Source organism: Pleurodeles waltl, chromosome 6 (assembly GCF_031143425.1).
Source record: "Pleurodeles waltl isolate 20211129_DDA chromosome 6, aPleWal1.hap1.20221129, whole genome shotgun sequence".
Lineage (NCBI taxonomy): Eukaryota > Metazoa > Chordata > Amphibia > Caudata > Salamandridae > Pleurodeles > Pleurodeles waltl.
The window spans coordinates 825,054,136-825,080,294 of record NC_090445.1 but is presented as its reverse complement, the minus strand read 5'-3'; the positions used below and the strand labels follow the sequence as shown (position 1 = coordinate 825,080,294).

Sequence of the window (26,159 nt, the reverse complement as noted above, 5' to 3'; positions counted from 1 at the left end):
TGAATGTGTAACTTGCAGATAAGCTGAAATTGCTGTGAGATGTACTTTAATGGATGAAAAAAAAATTGTAAGTGTAGTAAGTAGCTTACAATGTGTGTAGTGGAGGCGTGTAATGGTTGAATTTGATTATTATGACAGTAATAAACAAATTGTTTCCATTTATTTGCGTAGCAATGTCTTTTAGTAGGTTTTCTACCTGTTTGATAACCTCCATACATTCCTGTGTGAGGTTTAGATGTCCAAATTCTAAGACTTCAGGAGCCAGATTGCTAGACTGAGCGATGCTGGATTCGGGTGTCTGATCTGCTGTTTGTGTTGAGTTAGCATATCTGGTCTGTTTGGTAGTTTGATATGAGGCACTACTGACATGTCTAGTAGTGTTGTGTACCAAGGTTGTCGTGCCCAAGTTGGTGCTATTAGTATTAGTTTGAGTTTGTTTTGACTCAGTTTGTTTACTAGATAAGGAATGATTGGGAGAGGGGGAAAAGCGTAAGCAAATATCCCTGACCAACTCATCCATAACGCATTGCCCTTGGAGTGAGGCTGTGGGTACCTGGATGCGAAGCTTTGGCATTTTGCGTTTTCTTTTGTTGCGAATGTTCCCCAGTTTTTGAAGTAGGTTTGTAGTATCCGGGGATGAATCTCCCATTCGTGGATCTGTTGGTGATCTCGACTGAGATTGTCGGCCAACTGGTTTTGAATTCCTGGGATGTATTGCGCTATTAGGTGAATGTGATTGTGATTCGGCAATGCCAAATTTTTTGTGCTAAGAGACACAGTTGTGATGAGTGTGTGCCTCCCTGTTTGTTTAAGTAATACATTGTTGTCATGTTGTCTGTTTTGACAAGAATGTGTTTGTGGGCTATTAGCGGTTGAAATGCTTTCAATGCTAGAAACACTGCTAGTAGTTCTAGCTGATTTATGTGAAGTTGTTTCTGCTGAGTGTCCCATTGTCCCTGGATGCTGTGTTGGTTGAGGTGTGCTCCCCACCCTACCATGGAAGCATCTGTTGTGATCACGTATTGAGGCACTGCATCCTGGAAAGGCCGCCCTTGATTTAAATTTATATGATTCCACCATTGTAGCGAGGTGTATGTTTGGCGGTCTATCAACACTAGATCTTGTAGTTGACCCTGTGCTTGTGTCCATTGTGTTGCTAGGCACGGTTGCAAGGGCCGCATGTGTAATCTTGCGTTTGGGACAATGGCTATGCATGAGGACATCATGCCTAGTAGTTTCATCACTAATTTTACCTGATACTTCTGGTTTGGGTGCATGCTTTGTATTACGTTTTGGAATGCTAGTACCCTTTGTGGACTTGGAGTGGCAATCCCTTTTTTTTGTGTTGATTGTTGCTCCTAAGTATTGTTGTATTTGACACAGCTGTAGGTGTGATTTTTGATAGTTTAGTGACAAACCTAGTTTGTGAAGGGTTTCTATGATGTATTTTGTGTGTTGAAAACACTGTTCTTGTGTGTTGGTTTTGATTAACCAATCGTCTAGATATGGGAATACGTGTATGTGCTGTCTTCTGATATGTGCCGCTACTACTGCAAGGCATTTTATAAATACCCTTGGTGCTGTTGTTATCCCGAATGGTAACACTTTGAACTGGTAATGTACTCCTTGGATTACAAGCCTTAAGTATTTCCTGTGTGAAGGATGTATGGGTATATGGAAGTACGCATCCTTGAGAACTAATGTCGTCATGTAGTCTTGGTGTTTGAGCAAGGGGATTACGTCTTGAAGTGTCACCATGTGAAAGGGATCTGATTTGATGTAAAGATTTAGGGCCTGATTCTAACTTTGGAGGACGGTGTTAAACCGTCCCAAAAGTGGCGGATATACCACCTACCGTATTACGAGTTCCATAGGATATAATGGACTCGTAATACGGTAGGTGGTATATCCGCCACTTTTGGGACGGTTTAACACCGTCCTCCAAAGTTAGAATCAGGCCCTTAGTGTTCTGAGATCTAATATGGGTCTTAGAGTTTTGTCCTTTTTGGGTATGAGAAAGTACATGGAGTAAACCACTGTTCCTTTCTGATGATTGGGTACTAGTTCAATTGCATCTTTTTGCAACAACGCTTGGACCTCTAGCTGTAATAGATCCATGTGTTGTTTGGACATGTTGTGTGTTCTTGGAGGCACATTTGATGGTAATTGTAGGAATTCTATGCAATAACCATGTTGGATAATGGTTAGGACCCACGAGTCTGTTGTTATTTCCTCCCAATTTTGATAAAAATCTGTTAGTCTCCCCCCCCCACTGGTGTTATGTGTTGGGGATTTGTGACACTGAAGTCACAGTTTGTTTTGAGGGGTCTTTGGACTTTGGAACTTTCCTCTAGTTTTAGGGAACTGTCCACCTCTGTATTGTCCCCGAAAGTCTCCTCTCTGATACTGGCTCTGGTATATGGGCCTGGTTTGTGAGGCTGAGGGTTCTGTGGTTTGGCCCCGAAACCCCCTTATAAATTGTGTCTTCCTAAATGTGCCTCTGCTCTGTGGGGAGTAGAGCGCGCCCATGGCCTTGGCCGTATCTGTATCCTTTTTCAGCTTCTCGATAGCTGTGTCCACTTCCGGCCCAAACAACTGCTGTCCATTAAAAGGCATATTAAGCAAAGCCTGTTGGATTTCAGGCTTGAATCCTGAGGTGCATAGCCGTGCGTGTCTCCGAATTGTGACAGCTGTATTTAAAGTTCTTGCAGCTGTGTCTGCTGCGTCCATTGCCGATCGTATCTGGTTATTCGAGATACTTTGGCCCTCTTCCTCCACTTGTTGTGCACGCTTTTGGAATTCTTTGGGCAGATGTTCAATAAAGTGCTGCATTTCATCCCAGTGGGCTCTGTCATATCTTGACAGCAAAGCCTGTGAATTGGCAATGCGCCATTGATTGGCTGCTTGTGCTGCCACTCTTTTCCCCGCTGCGTCGAACTTGCGACTTTCTTTGTCGGGTGGTGGTGCATCTCCGGAGGTGTGTGAATTTGCCCTTTTACGTGCTGCGCCTACTACCACTGAGTCAGGTGTCAGTTGCTGCATGATGTACATAGGGTCTGTTGGGGAGGCTTGTACTTCTTCTCCACCCTAGGAGTGATGGCCCTGCCTTTTACGGGTTCTTGAAATACTTGCTTTGCGTGTTTCAACATTCCAGGTAACATTGGAAGACTCTGCTACTGGCTATGTGTGGACGACAGAGTATTAAATAAAAAGTTATCTTCAATCGGTTCAGCGTGCAGTGTCACGTTGTGAAAAGCAGCTGCTCTGGACACCACCTGTGTGTAAGCCGTACTGTCTTCAGGTGGTGATGGTCTTGCTGGATAACAGTCGGGACTATTATCTGACACTGGCGCATCATAAAGATCCCATGCATCTGGGTCATCTTGGCTCATCCCTGTGTGCGTTGGAGACTGCATCATAGGTGGGGTAGCAATTGGTGATGGTTGCGGTGAGCGTTGTGGTGATGGTGGCGGAGTTACTTGCTTTGCCACCTTTGCCTGTGGTTGTTTATCTTTATCTTGGAAAGCAAGTTTCCTTTTCAACCTTATAGGAGGGAGAGTTCTTATCTTCCCTGTCTCCTTTTGGATATGGAGCCTTCTCTGTGTATAATCTGGCTCCCCTGCTTCTAGCTCTTGTCCGAATTTATGGCTTTGCATTTGTGCAGAAAGCCCTTGTTCCTCGGTGAAGGAACTTGTTTTCGTCTCCGAAGCCGGATGTTTCGGTATCGAAACCTTTTCAACAGTCTTTTTCGGCTCCGAAGCCACTTTTTTTTAGTTTTGGTGTTCCGATCTCTCGTGCCGACTCATCTCGGTGCTGGTATCTTGATGTCGAGATTGTTCTGAACCAGTGTCTCGGGCCGAGTCTGTTCTGTGCCGCTATCTCGACCGGAGTCGGATGACTTCGACACATGTGTGCCCTTTTTCGGTGCCGATGGACGGTCACCGATTTTTCGGGTTAAGCCATGGCTTGCCGGCGGTGGCATCCCCTGGGCTTTGATGATTTTTACATGAGTTTTGTCCGGGGCTTTTTTACTTGCGGTTTTCGGCGTCTGTTCTGTTTAGGCCTCGTCCGAGTCAGCGATGGAGAAAGTTTCTTCTTCCTCCAAGTCGTGGTGTCCTGATGGCGCCGACGCCATTTGAAGCCTTCTTGCTCTCCGGTCCCTCAGCATTTTCCTCGACCCAAACGCTCGACAGGCCTCACAGGTATCCTCTTTGTGCTCGGGAGACAAACACAAATTACAGACCAAATGTTGATCTGTGTAAGGATACTTGTTGTGGCATTCGGGGCAGAAGCGGAATGGGGTCCGTTCCATTAGTCTTGTAGACTCAAGTGGTTGGGCCGACCAGGCCCCGCCGGGGAATCGAAACACCAAAGGGCCACCGGAGCTCTTCCAAATTCGGTGTCGATCTGCGTTAACTAACCTGATACCGAACGCAAACAATACCGTTGAATTTTCCGATATCTAACTAACTTTCCGAACCGAAACACAGAGCGAAGAGGAACACTTCCGAACCCAATGGCGGAAAGAAAACAATCTAAGATGGAGTCGATGCCCATGTGCAATGGAGCCGAAATGGGAGGAGTCCCTCGATCTCGTGACTCGAAAAGACTTCTTCGAAGAAAAACAACTTGTAACACTCCGAGCCCAACACTAGATGGCGGGATATGCACAGCATGTGTATCTGCAGCTACACATGCCATCGAACATATATCTATATTAACCTACCACGTTAAATATGTTTAGTATGCATTGTAAAGTTACATGTGAGCATTTTCCATGCATTTTCTTTTTTCCTTGCCCTATCCATACCTTTTACTTATAAAAACCCATGCCAACACTCAACTGCGCAGACATCCTTGCTCCCCTCAAACGCACGCATCGACAGACCAACACCAAAAAACCTCTCTGGTTCTCTGACACCCTCAAAGAATCAAAGAAAACTTGTCGCGCCCTTGAGAAAGCCTGGCGCAAGGACCGCACCGCTGACAACATGACCGCCCTAAAGAACGCTACCCGCGAACACCACCACCTGATCCGCGCTGCCAAAAGGAACTTTTTCACCGACAGACTGGACAAAAACAGACAACAGCAGAGAACTCTTCAGCATCGTCAAGGAGTTCTCCAACCCCAGCGCCAACGCCAACGCCGTCACGCCCTCACAGGATCTGTGCAAATCCCTCGCCACTTTCTTCCATCGCAAGATTAGCGACCTCCACGACAGCTTCGGACACCAGACCCATCCATACACCACCGAACCGGCATCCACGGCCATCACACTCAACAACTGGTCCCACATCAACACGGAAGAAACCAAATCCATCATGAACTCTATCCACTCCGGCGCCCCTTCGGACCCCTGCCCGCACTTCATCTTTAACAAAGCCGACGACATCATCGCCCCGCACCTCCAGACCGTCATCAACTCTTCTTTTTCTTCTGCTACCTTCCCCGAATGCTGGAAACACGCCGAAGTCAACGCCCTACTAAAGAAACCTACGGCTGACCCGAGCGACCTAAAAAACTTCCGCCCCATCTCTCTTCTGCCTTTCCCAGCCAAAGTAATAGAGAAGACCGTCAACAAACAGCTGACCACCTTCCTGGAAGACAACAACCTGCTCGACCCCTCACAAACCGGATTCCGAACCAACCACAGCACTGAAACCGCCCTCATCTCAGTCACTGACGACATCAGAACCCTGATGGACAACGGTGAAACAGTCGCCCTCATTCTGCTCGACCTCTCGGCTGCCTTTGACACCGTCTGTCACCGCACCCTAATCACCCGCCTCCGCTCCACCGGGATCCAAGACCAAGCCCTGGACTGGATTGCCTCCTTCCTCTCAAACCGTTCCCAAAGAGTTTACCTCCCTCCGTTTCGCTCAGAACCAACCGAGATCATCTGCGGCGTACCCCAAGGCTCATCACTCAGCCCGACACTCTTCAATGTCTACATGAGCCCCCTCGCCAACATCGTATGCAAGCACGACATCATCATCACCTCCTACGCCGACGACACCCAACTTATACTCTCCCTCACCAAGGACCCCGCCAGCGCCAAGACCAACCTACAAGAGGGTATGAAGGACGTCGCAGATTGGATGAGGCTCAGCCGCCTAAAGCTGAACTCTGAAAAAACGGAAGTCCTCATCCTCGGCAACACCCCGTCTGCCTGGGACGACTCCTGGTGGCCCACGGCCCTCGGCACCGCACCGACCCCCACAGACCACGCCCGCAACCTCGGCTTCATCTTGGACCCTCTTCTCACCATGACCAAGCAAGTCAAATGCGTGTCCTCCGCCTGCTTCCTCACCCTCCGCATGCTCCGCAAGATCTTCCGCTGGATCCCCGCCGACACCAGAAAAACCGTGACCCACGCCCTCGTCACGAGCCGCCTGGACTACGGCAACACCCTCTACGCCGGGACCACAGCCAAACTCCAAAATCGCCTGCAACGCATTCAAAACGCCTCGGCCCGCCTCATCCTCGACATACCCCGCAGCAGACACATCTCCGCACACCTGAGACACCTGCATTGGCTCCCTGTCAGCAAAAGGATCACCTTCCGACTTCTCACCCACGCACACAAAGCCCTCTACGACAAGGGACCGGAATACCTCAACAGACGCCTCAGCTTCTACGTCCCCACCCGCCTCCTCCGCTCCTCTGGCCTCGCACTCGCTGCTGTCCCTCGCATCCGCCGCTCCACGGCGGGTGGGAGATCTTTCTCCTTCCTGGCGGCCAAGACCTGGAACTCCCTCCCCACCAGCCTCAGGACCACCCAGGACCACTCCGCTTTCCGAAGACTCCTAAAGACCTGGCTGTTCGAACAGCGATAACCCCCCCCTTTTTCCCCTAGCGCCTTGAGACCCGCACGGGTGAGTAGTGCGCTTTATAAATGTTAATGATTTGATTTGATTTGACCATATTTATAGAGTGTCCTACTTTTCATAACCCTAGTCCACCTTTCACTAGTGTAACTCTACTAACCAATCTAACTGAAGGTAATTTTTTACAATAAGACTTGTAAGTCACAAGATAATTATATACTTTTTTATAAGCGGAAAAGTTTATAAGACTTGTTCATACAAAGGACAGAAATGTAGAGAACTGATGACAGATTTTTTCATGAGGACTTGATAGTAAATACAAGAATGTGGAGGTAATTCCCGTAGAACTTCAGCAGATGTGGAAGCTGCTGTGCCTATTAATGCTGTGGGGCACCTAAAGAAGATTTACCGGCTTGTTCTAGTGGCCCAATACTTCGCTTACCAGGTTCAATGAGTGAACTCTGGTGGTACAGATAACATAGCCTCATATAAGGGGCAAATTCAGTTACTTGTTGCTGGTGAAGATACTGGATGTTGTTGGTGTTCTAATTGGTTCTATTATTTTCTAGCTTATTTGACCTTATTGAACTTCTTCGTGACAGCACTAGTTTACAGATAATACGTTGACTACACTAGGTCGGTACAATACGCTATTTTTTTCCTTTTAACTTTTTTTCAGTAGCTCACATATTGACACTCTTTGGGTGACTGCACTCTTTGTGAAACCATGATTTCGAGCACAACTTCTGGTATTATTTCCTCCTCTCTTTCTCACATTTACATTTCTCTTGTTGGTCTTCACTACATCTGAATGTCTACATTGGTGTGAACCATGACTTATTTTTTTTAGGTATTCTGTATGTCTTTCGTTGTATATGGTAATTATGCTTGGGACACTGGATTGTGGTCAATATTTTTATCCCTGCCTTTGTTCTCTTGCGTCATATAATTTCGTACTTAATAAATTTCTATGTACTTTGCAGCCTTGAAAAAGTCATGAGGATGACGAAATGTGTTGGCTGACGTTGTGTTGCATCTGAATATGGAAAGAACTGATAAATTTACTTGCCAATAAAAGAACTGATCTTGACTTGCCGTTCCACGAACCTTCATTTGGAATATGTTCAAGAACTGTGGACTTAATCTGAGTGCTGCAGTATCTTTTCTCTCAAACCAAATACCAGGCCATACCAGATGCCATTCACATTTTGCTCCAAAGGAATATAGGTCAGGCTAGAGCTCAGGGAATTGAGGGTGGAACAAGTGTGTTTATAAGAAATATTATGGATGGGCTATAAGATGATGCCTACATCATACTCACACTGGCACCCTGCTGCCCCAACCAACAAGAAACATAGCAGCAACTAACTGGACCCCAGTGATGGGGAACACAATGAATTTAGGTGCTTTCTCCACCAGCAACAGAATACTGGGGTTGCAGCTGCCAGCAACGAACTACACAACAAAGGCATCTATAGATAAAAGGCTATCTGACTTTCTGAATCTGGAGGCAGGCATAGGCGTTTAGGAAATGTCAAATGTACAATGTGAAATTGACTGAACAAAGGTAAATGCCTTAAAAGATTTCTGGCATGATATTGTAGACCTTTTCTCAGCCCCTGACTTGTCTGCTAAAACTTAGGCATGGTCGATAATGAGCTGAACTTCAGCATATGGATTCAGAAAATCAGATGCATGGCCATAGTGGGGTCAATGGTTTTATCACCCCTTATGAAGAGGGATGCAGTGTACCTTGGTCTGCCAAACACTTTAATTAGGAAGCTATAGCCACATCAAAACAAGGCAGTGCAGCTAGCCTGTGGGTCTCTGCTGCAACTTCACTCTTTACACTTCTCCCCCATGAACCTACATATTCAATTTAAAACACTGGGGTTTACCCAAAAAGCATTTTATCAATCCAGTCCCTTGACAAAATCCTTTACAATCCTGCAGGCTCATCCACAATCTCTGTAATAATTTGCCTACACAGTTACATCATATCTCTAATTTTTCCCGCACTTAGAAAGCTCCCCAAATTAATTTATTCAGTTAAAAGTTTTCTTCCTTGTTTTGTTCATAGCAACAAAATGCTGTTCTGGGCGAGCGTGCCCACCAGGTCTGTTAATTTCAAGACTTTTAAGGGTTCCCACCAAATGTGGTTACTGACATTTGTGTAGAAGACAGTCTGACATTTGTAGATCAAAGTGCAGTCGGCGGCACGGAGTGTGCTTCTCTGCACAGTTTCAAGGTTTTCAACACAAATTGAAATCTGAGTCAGATTATGATGGGCAATATGCTCCTGTTATTCATTGGGTGGTGTGGACAGAGTGTTTTACTCATTGAATATGCTCTTCCCAGATACTAACTATCCCAGTGCCCGGCATGGAGATAACCTCGGAATTGAGTTGGTGGCTAAGTGGCATGTCTGAACTGTACTGGATATGTAAGTGATGTGAAGTCTAATGTGTTCTTAGTGTTTCAAATGATTGAGTGTTATAGGTTATATTTGTGTTTGAAATGTCTTCATTGTGACTAGTCCTGTATTGTCCATATCAGAGGATGTATCTTTCTACATATTGTGTAGTGAACAGATATATATGGATTAGATTCAGTCTCTTTTTTGTGGATATGACTGGTGTCTCGTTGTGGCTAGTACACTCAATGTGTCCTCTCACACATTCTATGTCCAGTCTGACCCCTTCATAGGACCCTTTAGTTTAGGTATAAGTCTTTATTGGAAAGAATAGGCACATACTGGGAAGAGAAAAATATATGTTCCACTTCATGCATGAACAACTATGATCTACTCAGGTTCAAGATACCCATGCAAAACAGCTAATAAAAACAGCACAACCTTTAAAGAACACCAATCACAATAACCTTCCACCGTGAATGACTTTGTTCACCCAATACTAGCTCAGATGAGGAGAAGGGATGAGAGGGAACAACGAGAAAGGACAAAACAAGTAACATATCTGCATTACAGATCAGACCTACAGTACTCAAAAGAACACTGTATAACTCTGAACTAAGTCCATTCCTGGCATCTAAACTCCCAGAGCATCAGCATCAATATAGAACCAGGAATAATAATTCAATTGGCTCCAGGGAATTTGTCTTTGACTCAAGAAATTCCCCCGCATCCTCAGGATTCGCAAAGATAAATCCTCTCACCTTGTCACACACTAGGAGCCTCAATGATGCAACCATTTCAAGGGCAATCAATTGCTTCTTCACCATCTGTATATCATGCCAGCACCTTAATGGAGTCAATGAGCTCTGGATAAACATGCAAACTGGGACCGTCCGGTGTTAATGTCCTTCTGGGCAGCTGCCTTACTGATCACCTTATTTTTTTGTTGAGTTTGCTGGCTGCACCAACACTGCTTCATTCCTCTTCTCTTGCCTGCTGATTCTCTAGTGTGTCCACGTAAAGCCCGCAGGCACAAACCTCCGGTCTTTTTGTTACCATCAGGCACTACCCCCTTCAAAAAACACTGCCCCTTCAGCTTCGGGTTACCCTGCTCCAATTGGTTATGGAATCGCAGTATGAAAGTCTTGGCATCACTGTACAAATAGGAAACTTTTGATTCCTAATTAGCAACGGAGGAAAATGCACAGTTTTCGATTTAAAAAGATCTCTGGCTTGCTTACTCACGTGTCTCCTGTGTTTTTTCAGGCGCAATTACATAATGGTCGATGGTCCCTACAGATCTTTTTGTTGAGGACTCTTGATGTTTCACTTTCTCCATAGTCTGCTTCATGAAAGCCACCTTATTTATACGCTGTTCATTGTGCTCTGGAAATATTCAATTGCAGGCATAATCATGCCCTCTCCCCCTGATAAGGAGGCAACTGAGACCTCATCAATACCAGTCTTTTCCTCCTGAGTGATCATAGAAGCATAGGTTGTAAAGATAAATACTTATCCTTGTTTTTAGCTAGACACTGCTGACATTGTTAAGATTCCTTTTCAGACTAAGCCTTCGTCATACCTTGTGGTAGGGAGCTACACAGATGGTACAGGGAGCCCTTCCCTCAGCTCCCCTTAAGGCCCCACACTCCTCAAATCTCTCTGCTACCCCATCCTAACTCCCAAGGTCCAGTTCCCCTAATTAGTTCCCAACACAGAACTATACCTTCAGGATCCCTCTCTTCTCCACACAGACTTCACAGGCTGGGAGCACTAGAGTTCCTCAGTTCACAACACCATTTTGGTAAGTCCATAATCTACTTCTACCCAGCTATACTGCGTGGGTTTACTGGTGCAAGGGACTATGGGGTAAGCCAAACAAACCACCAGCTTCCACCATTCTTGACATGTGAGACTGTCAACGCCCTCAAGACTGTCGCAGCGACAGAGCTCCCTACTTGTGGCCTTCATGGAATCCACAAGCCCTGGCTCTCCTTTTATCTATTTTGGCAAACAAATAATCATTCCTTGGCTGATTACCATAGTTGCTGTGACTTTAGTATTTAAATGTCATCTATTAAAATGACTTTCGTTTATTTCATAACACTCTATTTAACTGGTTGTCAAGGCTCAATACAACATAGTTAAGCATATATGAAGGAGCTTTCTCTACTGATTTAATTCCCCAGATTTGAGAACAGATTGACCAACTATGTCCTTTAACATATTTCACCTGGTATGCTCTAACGCCACGTGTTCTGACTCTGGTCTCATTCTTAACACCCAAATCTACCTAGGACCATGAAAATACAAGTAATCAGTGCCAAATTGTCTCAGCCGAAAAAATGCAGCTTGTCCATACCACAAATGGCCGAACATTGGACAAAAAACAAAATATTCTTAATACTTGCTCTATTACCCCTCCCCATATTCACTCACTCAAGACCTGCGAGGGGAGGGGGTATTCTTTGTACAAATGTTACCAAATGAAGGTTACATCTATCTGTAGGTTTCCTGGGAAAAGAAAGGCATCTGCTTGTCATTCTTTTAGATCGAGCATTTACAAGCAATCAACACTGTTCCTTGTAGCGCTCTTTCCAACTGTCCTTTCATCTGATCTCTGGTAGTGTGCCAGACATATGTATGGAACTATGTCCAACTACCAGCAGAATGGATTCTTTGTGTGCCGACAGGGTTGCCAACGGCTTCCAAACAGTCAAAGTTTGCATACACAATGATAAAGCATGTATCAAAGGATAATTGCTTTCAATAAATTCAACTGCAGATCACTTTCATATATTTTCTGATATAATAAGAGGATCTATCTTTCTACTTCCTGTTATTTACACTTTGGTCACTCCTCTCTCAATACTACGAACCAACTTTCACAGTGATCAACCACTGTGCTGCAGGATGCTTCTGGAATAAAAGGAGGCCAACTGCTTGCAGGCCAGCACACAGTTGCACGCTTTTCTGGTAGTGGGAAAGAAATCACACATTTGCAGCAGTTCATAGTTTGCAACCGCCTAGTATGAACATTTCTCCAGCTCAAGAATTCCAGCAATGGAGCTCTGTATGATACACAAGATGCAGGCAGTGAGTGAAAATGAGTGATACGCCCTCCACAATATGACACCACTTTCTTGCACGTGAAATCAACATCAGCATCTGACTATCACATACCTATGCTGGTATGTTGCTAAAATTCAACTTGATGACAACTAACAGCAAAAACAGTGAGCGAGTTTCGGACACAGTGCCTCTCATAGGGTACTGATTATTAATTACCTACTTACAGATTCATTTTGTTTGCTCTGGTTTCTCGTTTTGTTGCTTGTTTAAATAAGGAATGTAAATGCACACTAGGGACCTCCAGTCTTGCCATAAAATCTTCCTAAAGTTGATTTACCAGTCAGTCGAAGATGGCATAGTGGGAGTTCATAGGTGACAAAGTTCACTGACTGAATAATTTGTAAGAGGTCAGAGGTAAAATGATTAAAAAGAGCACGTGGATAACCGCTTGAGTCCTTCTGTGACTGTGAAACCAACTGAGCAGTGAGTGTCTTTTGGTGGTGATTAGCAGACAGTGCACACTATCGAAAATACCAAGTTCACATCTAACTCTAAGTGTAGCTGACATATAAGTGACATTCAAAAATGAGTATTATGTATTAAAATGTAGGGGAAAGGATGTGTTTTAAATACTGGTATTTAAAGGTCAAACCACCAGAAAATTAGACATTTGAGGTCAGAAGCCTGAAAACGACCCAAAATGGATTCTGGCAAAAACAGACACACTGAAACACGAGAAACACTTCAAGATTGTCAACTTTCTTCTAGTGTGAGCTCTGCATCTTGCCTACCTGATACAGTGTGTTTTAAGGGATACATAGCACGAAAACAGAACATTAAATCATCCACTGTGTTCAGTTTAAAAGATTATCATTTCTGTAATTTTTCAGAATAAATCAAATAATCAAATGTTAATAATCACCTGTTGTCAGGCCCTGGTCCCTCAGACCAAACGTGCATCTTGGACACAAGGGAAGAGGGGAGAACTCGTTGTCTAAAGAAAGGGTTAAATCAGAAACATGGGGATAAAGAAAATGGCTACAACATAGGAGATCACTGTGTTGAGAGAGTTGAGGGTAGTAAAGTGAGAAAGGAGAACCAGAAAAGCGCTCTAAACTAGGGTAAGATTTGAAGATGTTAAAGGCAGAAGTGGATTATTTTACCAGTTCTCCTTGCATGCATGAGGCACTGAGAGAAGTTAAATAATGGCCAGAGGAACTTGACTTCAAAGAAAAGGTGTGTTAAATGAAAAGAAGTCATCTGCAGTAGTAGTATTAGCTGTCAAGGCTCCCTATGGACGTTTCTTAGTAAGGCCTTTTGTTGGTTAGCGTTAAAAACACACAAAAAAGTAATGGCGCAAATACGTCTCAGTGAAGGAATGCTATTCCATATGCGCTCATTTTTTCAACTGCAATACAAAGATCAGGTGGTCAGAATGCCCTGTACTAGTAAGAGGGAGAAAATTATGCACAAGTAAATTTTAGGAATGTGCTTAGAAACGGTCAAAATGCATAGGGTAACTTGTTCAGTTCCCATTTTCTCAATCAAAATTTTAGGTCAGTCATTTACAGGACCACAGATGGATGAAAGCAAAGCTAGGGAAATAAGCTTCAACCGAAGAACCCACCGAATACAAGTTGTACTTAGTCTATTCAATGAAGTATGACATCTGCTTCCTCCTGCACTTTTAATCTATTCTGTTTCCACATTTGCAGTGACAGTACCGATTCTAGAAAGGGTCCAGCCCTATGATGGTCTGAAACAAAACTGTTTTCCAGTCCACTTGACCACCCAAAGCTGTGGAAAATGATGTAACCCAACTTGCACTGACAAAAATGCCTCACTTTGTCTTTTTTTTCTTCTTTATGGTGGGTCCAGGAATAGTGGACTTAATAGCTTTCCTAGTTGAGTAATCACTTTTTCCATATTACTTTATAAATGTTTTTATTCTTCTTAGATGCCAGTAATATGAAATGTGTAAGTGCACCTTAACCTCTTTACTGGTCTTATCATTCACAGTGTTTTTTTTGTTTTTTTTTAACAACTGTCTAGGGCAGCTGTTCTTTGAGATGAATGCCAAGAGTTGAGGTGGACATTTTCAAAATATTATACTGAATCTACACCTTAAGCTCTAACATGTAAAACTAACACTTTAAATGTGGCTCAAAACTGGGGTCTCCAAGTACTCCTTCCCGCTATCCAATTGTGTGTTTTCTTTCCCTAATGCAGATGTCTTTTTACTTCCTTATCTAGCAGTTAAGTTTGAAACTCCTCAATTTTTACTTGAACTTAGATAACTGTCATTCAGTTTCTCAAACTTTTTTCCAACCATGGATAAATTGCTCTCAATCAGTTCTCCCAAATACACTGGGGATCGCGACAGGCTAATGGCTAGAAATCTGGTAAACTACACAATGTTTGCAGTTCGGTCTGGTAGGAGCAAAATGGATAATGTTGCCTTCAATGTGACCATTATCACAAGAAAGCAGGTTCCTTTCTATTATCAACATGCGGGCATCCTTGTACTAAGTGACAGAACCAGATAATGCTCAGAAAAGCTCATGTAATATAGAGCCTTGCAAGGCCAAGACCACACGTGTATGCATGTGGTAACACCTAATTCCCTCTCACCTGTGGGAATCTTCCCCATTACAATTTCTGTACGTCTCTCAGTGAGATGGTTTTGACCAAGGGCAGAAGCAACTGAGTGTGGGTGATGGAAAACAAACCATAGAAACAGCGCCTGCAGCCCTTTTAAACCTTTGCCATCAAATATTTCCAAAATTAGGGTAGGTTCTGCATGATCACAATACAGGGTTTTCAGCAACTTAAGCAAATGGATTTCATACAACCTTTTGGCCCAGTTCACTATGTTATGGTATGAGGTGTCAACATAGTAACACTTGCAGAAACCTATCCCGACAGAAATGAAGATATTTGGTAGAGCCTCCTGTCACAAAAAAATGAGAATGCAGAAAATATTTGAGATGGATCTCTTCTTTTGAAATAAAGGCAGTCAACAATTTTGGGACACAGTAGGAGAAAGAAAGAGGGCTATGGGGGTGGAGGAGGGGACAGAGAGAGAACACCATTGTGCAATCCGTCTCAGGAAGTGCTCTGAAGATATGGAATCCATTCCCTGTCAATCTGTACAATCAACTCTTTTAAGAACTTCAAAAGACTTGAAACACTACTCTTCCAATAAGGGTGGCTTATCACATGGATACTATCTTAAATCTACATGTGATCGGTTGTTCAATTTTTACTGTTATATATGTATATTTCTGTATCATCTATGGTCCACTGGTAAATAGCAATCAAACTGTGTTCTGAATGAACTGCACAGCACACAATCTTGTTTGTTTCTACTGTTCACTGTTATTTACGTACCAAGTTGCTTGTTTCAGATTTTTGTTTTTTATCTTTCTCTAAAGTATTCAGAAGCTTCTCTGGTCTTGTACATGTTACTGAAAAGCTGATAAATAAATAGACGTAGTAAAGCATCATGTTATTACCTTCCTCAAGCACCTTTTCTGTGGAAAGTGGAAAATATGATTCATTTTAAAAAGGCTCTGAGGGAGGGACTGTGTAGATTCAGGAAGGCAGAACAGGAGAAGCAGAGTTCAGGAAATGAGTTGTACCAGTAGCACAAAAGCGGCAGGGACAAATAGACTCAGAGGCTTAGGAAAGAACTTGGTGGTTGCCAGACACCCATTACCCATATAGTAGAAAGTGTCATGTTGGTTGGAAATGCTAATATGTTCACTTCTAATAAGTCTTCATTGTGTCGCAAGGAACAGGCCAACCTAAAAATATACTTATTTTGTTACATGAGACGTAACATTTCACTTCTGCAAGTTATTATTTGTTCTGTTATACCAGGAAGCAATGCATCTTCTTTTTAGTGAATTTCATGATGTGCATTTTTAAAAACGGACACTTTAATGACTGATGCAAGGGCACGATGTGCGCTACAGAGTGTTTCATATTTCTTTCTAGTAAAAGGTTTAACAGTGGAGAAGTGAAAGTTGAAAAAACATATTGGGGTCATGTAATAAGCACAGACTGAGTGAAACTCGAGGGAAGTTTTTCGACGGCAAATGTGAAGACACTGGACCTGAAGGGTCGAGATTAAATGCCATTTTTTGGGAACTATATCATTTTACTCCGTTTATCATTAATGTAGCAAAAGATAGTTTTTGAGAAAGCAGTTTTAAAAACTGGAATGGTGATTGATTGAGCATGAGTAACCAAAGCTGACAATAGATTTTCATAACTGATGAGTACAAAGCAAAGATTTTAGAATTCTGTAAAACCATGGATAGTCAAGTATGGTACTTAAAGATGGCGCTGCAAGTGAAGAAGAGACCAAAAGTCATAGAGCAAGAGGAGAGATTTAGAAAGGTAAGAAATAAAAGCGAGGGGTCAGAGGGAAAGGTGGAGAGAAGAACGTGTAATAAGCCAACAAATGTGATAATTTTCAGATTTCATAACACTTTGAAATTTAGGAAGAGAGATGAAAAAAAGGTTTTTAAAAGAGACCAAGAGTTGGAGAAAGACAGTGAGTGTGTGGTGACCAAAGGAAGATTTGTGATATCTGGGAGACAGTGTGGGTATTGTCTCCCAGAATATGCAAGAGACAATATGTAATAAAGGGGTGCCTATGGAGATGTCATGGAAACAAAGGAGGAGTCCAAAGAAGGTGGTTGGAGAGGTTCCTGCTGATTGGCTGTTGATTTTGTGGCGCCCTCTACAACGTAAAGAATGTAATAAAGTATTCTATTATTTGCCTTGATGTGGTGGCAAGTTGCAGCTCACTTATGCTCTTAGCTGCAATCATATTTTTTTATATAAAAGCTGCTTCATATCAAAAAGTTATCAGTCTGAACACCTTCTGTATCAATTACGATAAGACACAGGTTTAGGTCACAAGGATGACACTTACACTGCTGTCCGCTCTCCGTTCGGTCATCCTGCATGAACGTATGTGTTTTTCCTTGAGGGTTGATGCAGGGAGCCCATTTACCACACAAACTGTCCACCATGGCAAATCTAAGCCAGTGGACTGATTTTCAACCATTTTTGGGAGTTGTTCCACTTATGGGTTGTGAGTCCCAATATTACCTTTTTGCAAGTGTCTCTCACGCTTGTTATGGCAAGAAGCAAATATGAATATTGATATCATAGCCCACCTCATTTGCATTGTAGGTCTTTTTCATTATAGGTTTCGTCTCACAGTCAGTATTAAAGATGGGAAGTTTATACCTGCAACATCAACCTCCAAATTAATGTGTGAAGCTGTCTGATGAAGCTTCACTAAGTTGGTATCCAGACTGCCATCAGGCCTTGCTACCGGGTTTCCCAAGGATAATAATTGAAAAATATCAAAATGTTTAGAAAATACTGTCTCGGTTAGTCTCTCTCTCTCACCCTATCCATTCTAATTTCACGGATTCTACAAATTTCTTGAGTTAGTACTTGTTCAATCATAACTATTACTCATGTCTTAAGCTGTGCGTATATCCAGAAGTTACTGGTGTCTCCACTGGTCAAAAATAATTAATTGGATTTGTGTGAAAAAGGAACAACCTTCAGATATGGATGCACGTAATTTGCAAAACAAAGTAAGTGTCGCTGATGCCAGCCTGTGAAGATACTGAGGGAAAGGAAATGTCACCAATGTCAATTTGAATTACATACACTTCGCTTTCCGAAACAAACCCACACGAATCTGAAAAATATTACTTAACAAGTCAATGCAATAGATGTGGCACTTTCTTGGTAAGGCTCATGAAAATGCTCAGCCAGTCAGAGAGCTCGATTGGTTAAACACACAAAACATCTGTCAAATTGTCATCGTGCTACAAATATCTGAATTGGCAGATGTTCTGAAGAAAGTAAAGACATGTTTAAGATCTGTTATTTTTTGTTTTTCTTCAAAAATGTATTCTGCTTCTTAGTACAAGGAACCCATTTTTTGATTTATTGATATGTAAGAAACGATTCACATGATTTGTGTCTACCCTTCTTTTTTTCCAGACTCAGCATCTTTGTGCCCCGGCATTCCACAAAAATTAAGGAACTCACCACAGACGATTTGCCTCACATAATAATTATTACCGCTAATAGGCTTAATGATAATTCCTTCAAGGCGAAAATATAAATGTAGCAAAAGCTGCTAATTTGCAAAACGTTTTGTCTCAGAAAGCCTCAGATTGGAATCCAAGAATGAAAATGATCCGGCTATATTGTCCCATAGCCCCTGGGACCTAGCCTGCACAGTGTTAAAGTGAAAGCTTCAGTCTTCTCAGTTTCATTTCCCTTTCCAAATAAATGGGCCATTTTGCCACCGTGAACAAAAAGGTTAAGTTCTTGAAAGAAAGACGAAAGGGAGCTGATGAGCAGCTAATTTTACCACGCAGTACACTGGCAAAAGAAAGTGCGAGAAAAGCTAAACATAATTTAGCAAAGCAAAGGTGATCTATGTAAGCAAGCATGGATTCAATAAAAAGAACAGTGTTATAGGCAAAGTAATCACCACCTCTAGGCAACTGCTGGCACACAAGTCACCACAAAGTAAGCTATTAACTCATTTAGTGAAACATCATTTTTTATTCAATTAGTTCATTACAAATCAATGTATGGGGTATTATGAGAGGCAACATGCTTGGTAATAGGGAATTAAATCACATATAATGATTTTAACTGTCATTTCTTTGCAATCGGGGATTCTAATAAAAAAGGTGAACAGGGTGAGCAAACGCTTACCCAGAAAAATGTTCTCCGTGATCACAGATTTCTCTTGGTTTACGCTTTGAAAAACTACCCTCCAAAATCATGCCAAAAGAATCCTTGAATATAAGCCATTATAACAAACAAGAAGTTGCAAAACCAATAGGTCCCTAGTGTTGGCCGGCAGCCTTTTGGCTTTGTAAATGTTTGTTTTGTTTGGTCATAGCTTTTGCAAAACTTTTTTGCTGGGGAAGCTGCCGGGCCCTCACCAGTCTAAAAAATAAAATTCGCCAAAAGTAAAAATATTTTTGTTCCCAGAAAGCACACATTTCTGTAGCAATCCTCAGACTTCAACGGAACTATTCTGTGGGCGGATGTGTTCCTTATTGTGGGATGAATTCTCTCACTCACATTGAAGTTCAGCCAATGAAGAAGTAGGTTGACCTGTTGTATTTTGCAATGGGCAGAAGAAAATGTGAATGACAATAGCAGATCCAGAGATGAAGAGAGCTGACAGACAGTCCCTGTACGTACATACATATAATTTTAGTAAAATCAAAAGATCTTGCTGTACACCCGAACTAACTAGGGCTGCGCCCTTAGAAGTACCAGCCTGGCCTTATTAGTACGAGCTCTAGGTCTGTGGATAATGATGGAAGTGGGTATTCAAGGAGATAACAACTATTGGGGTGAAAGATGATTGCCATTGGTCATTCTCTCCCACAGGTGGTTCTCTAAGCATCCAAAAGCACACTATCTCATACTGGAAGGGAGAAAAAATACTCAACAGGATAATATCTTCCACAGAAATGGCTGTCTAAACTCTGGTACAGTCCTATAATTACTGCTGTAACATGAGGAATGAGGAGGAAAAGGTGTGTCGCAGCAGAGACCCAAAATACTCAGATGTCTCGGGTCTGACACAGTTCCACAAATGGGCTTACCTACCAAATGTAATGCATTAGAAAATAAGTAGCAAACCACCCGACTTTAGTAGTAAAAGAAACTGTTGACTAATACAATTGAGTTTTTGTTATAAGATTTAGCACAAGATGAATTAACAGTACAAGAATGGATGTATGAGGCATAAATGAAAAGACAACACTGTCTCCTTTTCTTTAGATAATCAAACACAATTGCAGGTGCTATAAAAGAGTCTGTATGACAAATGTACTATTTGTGTAAATGAATGGATAAGGATCATCTGTAGAGAACGCTTACAGCCCACTGGTTCTCTTTTCTTGAAGCAGAAAAAATACGACCCTACGCAAAACCACACTTCCTTTCGGAAGTAAGAGGACTGTACTTTGAGTGTAGTCCTGTTACTAATGTTACCTGGGAAGCCACATTGGCATAGTGTAAGCCGGACACAGTGGGAGGGGTTCCGCCTACTGGGACACATAGGGGAAGCAGAGTTTGTGTTGTGTTCAAAATGTTTCTCACTTTCCTGAGACCTCAACATCAGACAGAAGGTCACAGGTACGGCCTGTCGGTAAGGATGTGGGAGGCAGGAACAATTATTTTTTCCACAGCTGATACTCCCCCTTTAAATACAAACATTAATAAGATAAATCTGTTTGCTCCAATATTTGGACAAAGCTCACCAGTTCCCTAAATGGGGCGAAGCTTTGGCCCCATATCAAGAGTTCCTGATAGGCTAAAGAAGGGAAGAGAAGTCAGATCACTTTCCTCAGCAAATATGAACCTATGGACTTCAGCCTCATTCAATTGCAATGCCCAGTACTGCGTGGAAGAAACATACCTTAGCAAAACACTCTCTCTCAATTTCCTATTCTGATTCATCTCCGATTTATGTGTTTAAGTCCATCCGTCTGCTGAAAATCTAGATAATCAAAGAATGGCCTAAAAAGGCCCATCAATCATCTCCTTAGAAAAAGACAGGCCAGAAAGTCACGAATAGATGAAAGACAACAAATATACTGTTCTTACTTCAAGGTGGGACCAAATGACCAAGGATATGGCCTACTGATTCACTTGAAAGTTATTTGGGTGACCCTAGGAGCAGATCTGAAAATGCAGAACAGAAGAAACAGGAGGAGATGGAATAGGTCTATCAAGATTCTTTTTTGCTTGCCATTTTTGGTTATGCAGACTAGGCTACTGAAATCAAGGTATATTATTGCTGCAAGGCGACAGTGGGAATATGAGCAAAGTAAGGGTCTCTTATGCTTGTGATCCTAAGACTGAGCTAGGCAAAAATGATTTGCAAAGGATTGCAAATAGGTGGGATAGGTGATTCTGATATTCTGTACCACCACTTTGCTGTTCTAGGAAATATTTAGTTCAAAGCCTAGCTGTCAGCTTGGAGCACATATTAGTGTTGTGCAATGACAGCACTTCGGATTCTGAGGCTCTATTAAGTCAATTTCACAGCTTTGGTTGTCTCAGTAAAGTCCAAGAAGCGTGCCAGCGTTTGACTACAGGGGTGTGAATGGTCTGTCCCAATAGCCCGTCCAGAACAAACATGCCATATCATTGCTGATGCAGAAAAAAAGATATCTGATTACATTGTGCTTTCAAGAAACAAAGTCCTTACCTCCAACATAAACGCTGAAGAATCCTGGCCGTAAACACACTGACATTTTGATTGACCTGGTTGAAAAATATTAATTGCTTGTCTAACACAATCCAGTAGAAATACATCTATTTGGGAATATCTTGTATTTTCCATTTAATTATAGGGGTTATGCTGGATTAGAATGTAACCTGTTGGATTGTATACCAAGTTACCTGTAGGCTGCCGATTCCATTTTAGGAACAACACATCATAAATGAAGTACACTAAATGATTAGGTTTAAGAAATCATTTATAACCACTTTTGTGGGTGTCATTAAATCTGATTAAATGCTTACGAATGTGTCAATATTCAATGAAATAATAAATGCACCAAATCTTTTCATGTAAAAGATTAGGCAGTTCTCATAAGGTGTATCCTTATGTTGTGAAAGAAGCAGGTTTACAAATGGGTGAATGCAATTGGTAAACAGCAAGTTTACCAGACGAAAATCAACTTCTGATAAAATGAGCAGATGGACCGCCCTTCTTTGAATAACCTAATGTCTACATCTGCGTCAAGGATACAACCTGAAAGGAATACCCTCGAAGCTCAGAGGGAAATAGAACAAATTTCAGAAACTTTGGACTGGTCTTTGGACTGGTGGGTAAGGCTTTTGATAATAATCTCTGCTTTGTGATTGGCACTTTCCATTCCATTCAGCTTCCCGTTGACCAGATCATGCTTTCAGCATAAACTACAGCTTGAACTCAGGGTTTTAACACAAGGTAATAGAAGGGTTATTTCGAAGTAGTAAATCCATTGAGAATACTGTAACTTTTTAACTTGAAATCATCGAGACAATTTGCACTTTTTATATAAGGCATTAATAACATCATTTTAAGCATGCTACTAATTTTTAACTACAATCTGCCACGCAGCAAGCATAGCGATGTTTAAGTATTTCCTTACTTACCCTCTCATGAAGTTAAAACCGTGGGAACAAACCAGGATATTTCCATATGCATCTACTTTCAACAGATTTCCGTACATTGTGTCAAATACCAGGCCCCTATGGAACAGACACCAGAGAAGTTTAATAGAAAAGAGAAAGCACAATATCCAATCCAAGACATTGCGAGTAGCCAAACTCTCCATCCTCCGCTTGTGACGTGTAACCTCCCCAGATCTGTGTGCACATGAGAACCGAATGTTTAATAGCTGTGACTGGCATCACTTTTCCAGGACGTACTCATCAATTATCTTGATAAATTAAATCACACTTGCACTGCATTGAAATTGTTTGTGCGATTGCGTGTTAGATTCAGCTTTCCAAAACCGAAGGCAAATGATTGGTGTTATGTGGTGTGAAAGTATGAAGGAGCATGGGGAGCAATGCGGAGCCAGAGGTAAGAAACCCACTTCCCCCAAAATATGAGTTTAATAAAACAGCTTATCAGTAGGCACTGCAGGAGATAACGTGCATTCGAACCTATTCCAAGTGACTTTCTACAATGTACAAACATGTTTTTTCATAGTCACTTCGGAGTCACCCAAACGAGATCTAAACAGTGACCAGGTCGAGAACAAGGTATCAATAAAGGTGTGTAGCGAGCAGACACTGAAATTGTTTGGAATAAATTACAGCCACATCTAGTGTAATGCAATAGCCAGCAGCAAGTTGTCCCATTTACAAGAAAACCGCAGTCCTCTGTATTTGGCTTGTGTGATGAAAAGTCACAAACGAATAAACATGAAATGAGTCTCTAAAGAAGGGGCTGTAAAGTAAACCATACAAAGAAATGAAGAAAGACATAAAACACAATGATATGTTCTGGTGACGCAAATGTAAATGGGGAACTATGTCAGCTCATGAGATAAACTTTAGGGTGAGTGATAGCAAAGTAAAGGTTTTTAACAAATAACTTTACCTGGTAGGGAATGTAGGATCATAAACAAAGCTCAGAAGTTCCTGAGGATAGCCAATAGAAACCAATCTTTCAACCGTTAAATCAAAGCCAAGTGATTCATACTCGGGAGACTTGTACACTGAAAAAAACACAAGCAGCACAAATGCAAATATAAGTTGCAAAAAGGAAAAAGTTGCAAAGAGTTAAAAACAATACCGTGGGAGGAATTTTCTTTCATTTTAAATACAAAATTATTTTGACATATATATCCCCTTCTTTTTATTGGCACAGTGAGTCCTTTTTGCTGTGTCTTGGAGCACTCAGTGGTAACTGGGAAGTATCCATTTGAGTATTGTTGTTTACTACTGGTGTCCCAAGGCCACTATAGTAACGTACATCAATGAGATGACCAAGTTACCACCCAGTACACTTAACTCTCTAGTGCGAGAAGTCAAGGCTCACCACAGGACAGCATGATTATTTTGGAACTTTTGACGTGGTAATAACAATCCGTGTCCAGTGAGGTGTTAATTTTAAAAGAAGCATGTCTTCCTTTACAGATAAAATTAAGAGTAACATGAAAAAAATACAACATGTCACTGTGAGGTCTAGATATTTTAAACAATTTGATCGTACTTACATAATAAGGGTCTACGGTACAAATAACACTGGGGTCTGAGGTCATTTTGTCCCATGAACTGGAGACCATGACATTTGTAATTTCAAAGAACTTTCGGGTCCCAGTTCTCTAATGTAAAAAAATATTCTGATGCAAGAGGCCAGATCCAATGCTGCAAATGTTTACAAGGTGGTATTATGTTTGCATTTGTCCTAGTTTTGCAAATGCCATGGGTTCATGGGAGGACATCTCAGACAGTTTCAGCCTAGGCAACTAGACAAAAGCCATATATTCTTATAAATCCTAACAAAAATACCATCAAAAGGTAAAATGCGATTCCCATCCGCAGGAATGCTGCATTTTCCTTGAGAAAAGAAACTGGCCATTAAGTAAAAGTCCCTGTGCCTTGTTTACCAGGGCCACCAGCGATCAATGACCGGAGCAACAAACAGTTTACCAAGGCATCGAGGTAGGAAACCAGTTACAATTCTAACTTGTCCCAATGTCAATGTTTCAATGGATGAGCTGCCGCTGTTAGTAACTGATAAGCACCCAAAATAGGTCTCTTGAGAGATATGTGCCTTCTGTAAATGGCTGGTCTGGGTACCTTTTTTAATTGCAAAGGCATGCATGGCTGCCAAAGGCCCTAACGCACACTTACAGACACTTAAAAACCATAAACGTTAAATGGCTATTTAAAAGGGTTCCAATTTTAGGGTGAACAACATCAACCAACAGGATGCACCCGATGAGCCTAGGGAAAAACCCTCCCAATTCAAGAAACCGGAGTTGGTCAGAAAAAAAGTAGTAGAACTCGCACCAATCAGCACGACAGTCGGTCTATTGATGTAACACTGACATATTTACATAATTATTTGGGGTCTAGGAAGATACCTGGAACCCTGATGCTGCAGGTTAAGGCCACCTCCCAGTGTACTAGATCAGAGGTCCACAAAATAGTCTCAATCCTGCCATACCAGATTTCCAAGGCCCTATTTAATGTAAAGATGACTTGCGAGACACATCGTCTTGAATACAATATAGCAACCCCTCCCTCTATATTCCTGCCCCCCAACCCCACATTTAATGTTCCCACTCAATAAGGACTTCTACAATTGTCCCTGGTGGCTGTACCAAGCTGCAATACTTTTCCATGCCTCTAACTGGACCTGGACTGAGGACATATTCTTGGTCTTCATTGGAGCAGTTCTTTATGAATTTGATACTTTGGAAATTAACAACTGGGTGGAGAGAACATGCCCAGCTACACCAGTTGTGCTACTGTCTACTTTTTCAAACCCATCACTAGCTGCGGAAAAGGTAGACTATCACTATATCACCAAGTGCACGTTCTACCCAAGCTTCAGTCAGTTAGACCAGCCAGAGAGCTGCAGTACAGCTGGAGTGTTGAAATAGAAGATATGGCTTAAACAAAGAAATACACACCAACAGAAACCCCTTGCATACTAACTACAGAGAACAAATGAATGGCTGTGCTTCACACTTTTGAAACATAAATAACATAACAGTTCCCTTCTTATCTTTATGGTCAGATGATCTAGGAGCCTAGCCAATGAAGAGATGTATCCAACCAGTCACTTTCCATGATCAAGGGGCTTCGGGGGCAATCTAGTGTACATGCTGGAATATCAAAGGTGGATCAAATAAGGACAGACTAACCCTGCAACTTCTCATATACCAACAACACACAACTGTAATGAAGGCCCTCTCGGCTCTAGACACACACCAGAAACACTGCTTGCACTTCTCCTAGACCTGGACGTCCAGCATCTATCAAACTCAACGCAACCAAAATAGATTCCTCGCTTTTGCCAAGAGCGACAAACAACAACCAGTCCACACCTAAGCTTAACAACCTAAATGTCAACTGATTCGAACCACCACATCAAGTCTCTTGGATTCACCCCTGGCACCAATCTCATTCTCACAAGAAATCCCCGTATCCATCAGAGCTACCACAACCCTGTTCTAATTAAGGAAAGGACTAAAGACACATCCCTTTAAAAAATGCTATATCATGATGCAGTAAAACTTCACTTATGTTTATA

At 42.1% G+C, this 26,159-nt stretch overlaps 1 protein-coding gene across 4 annotated transcripts in view; it reads right to left on the bottom strand.

The window, feature by feature from the left end:
• The window catches only part of NT5C2 (5'-nucleotidase, cytosolic II), a 338,739-nt gene that overhangs the window by 148,701 nt on the left and 163,879 nt on the right, over positions 1-26,159 (bottom strand). For 2 of the 4 annotated variants that reach the window (XM_069239484.1, XM_069239483.1), the window contains exons 4-6: positions 23,493-23,610; positions 22,538-22,633; positions 13,236-13,307 (exon numbers count right to left, since the gene is read on the bottom strand). In XM_069239484.1, coding sequence (XP_069095585.1) covers positions 13,236-13,307; positions 22,538-22,633; positions 23,493-23,610 — 286 coding nt within the window. The remainder of the gene's footprint in view (positions 1-13,235; positions 13,308-22,537; positions 22,634-23,492; positions 23,611-26,159) is intronic. The other 2 variants (XM_069239485.1, XM_069239486.1) reach the window with 1 other exon arrangement.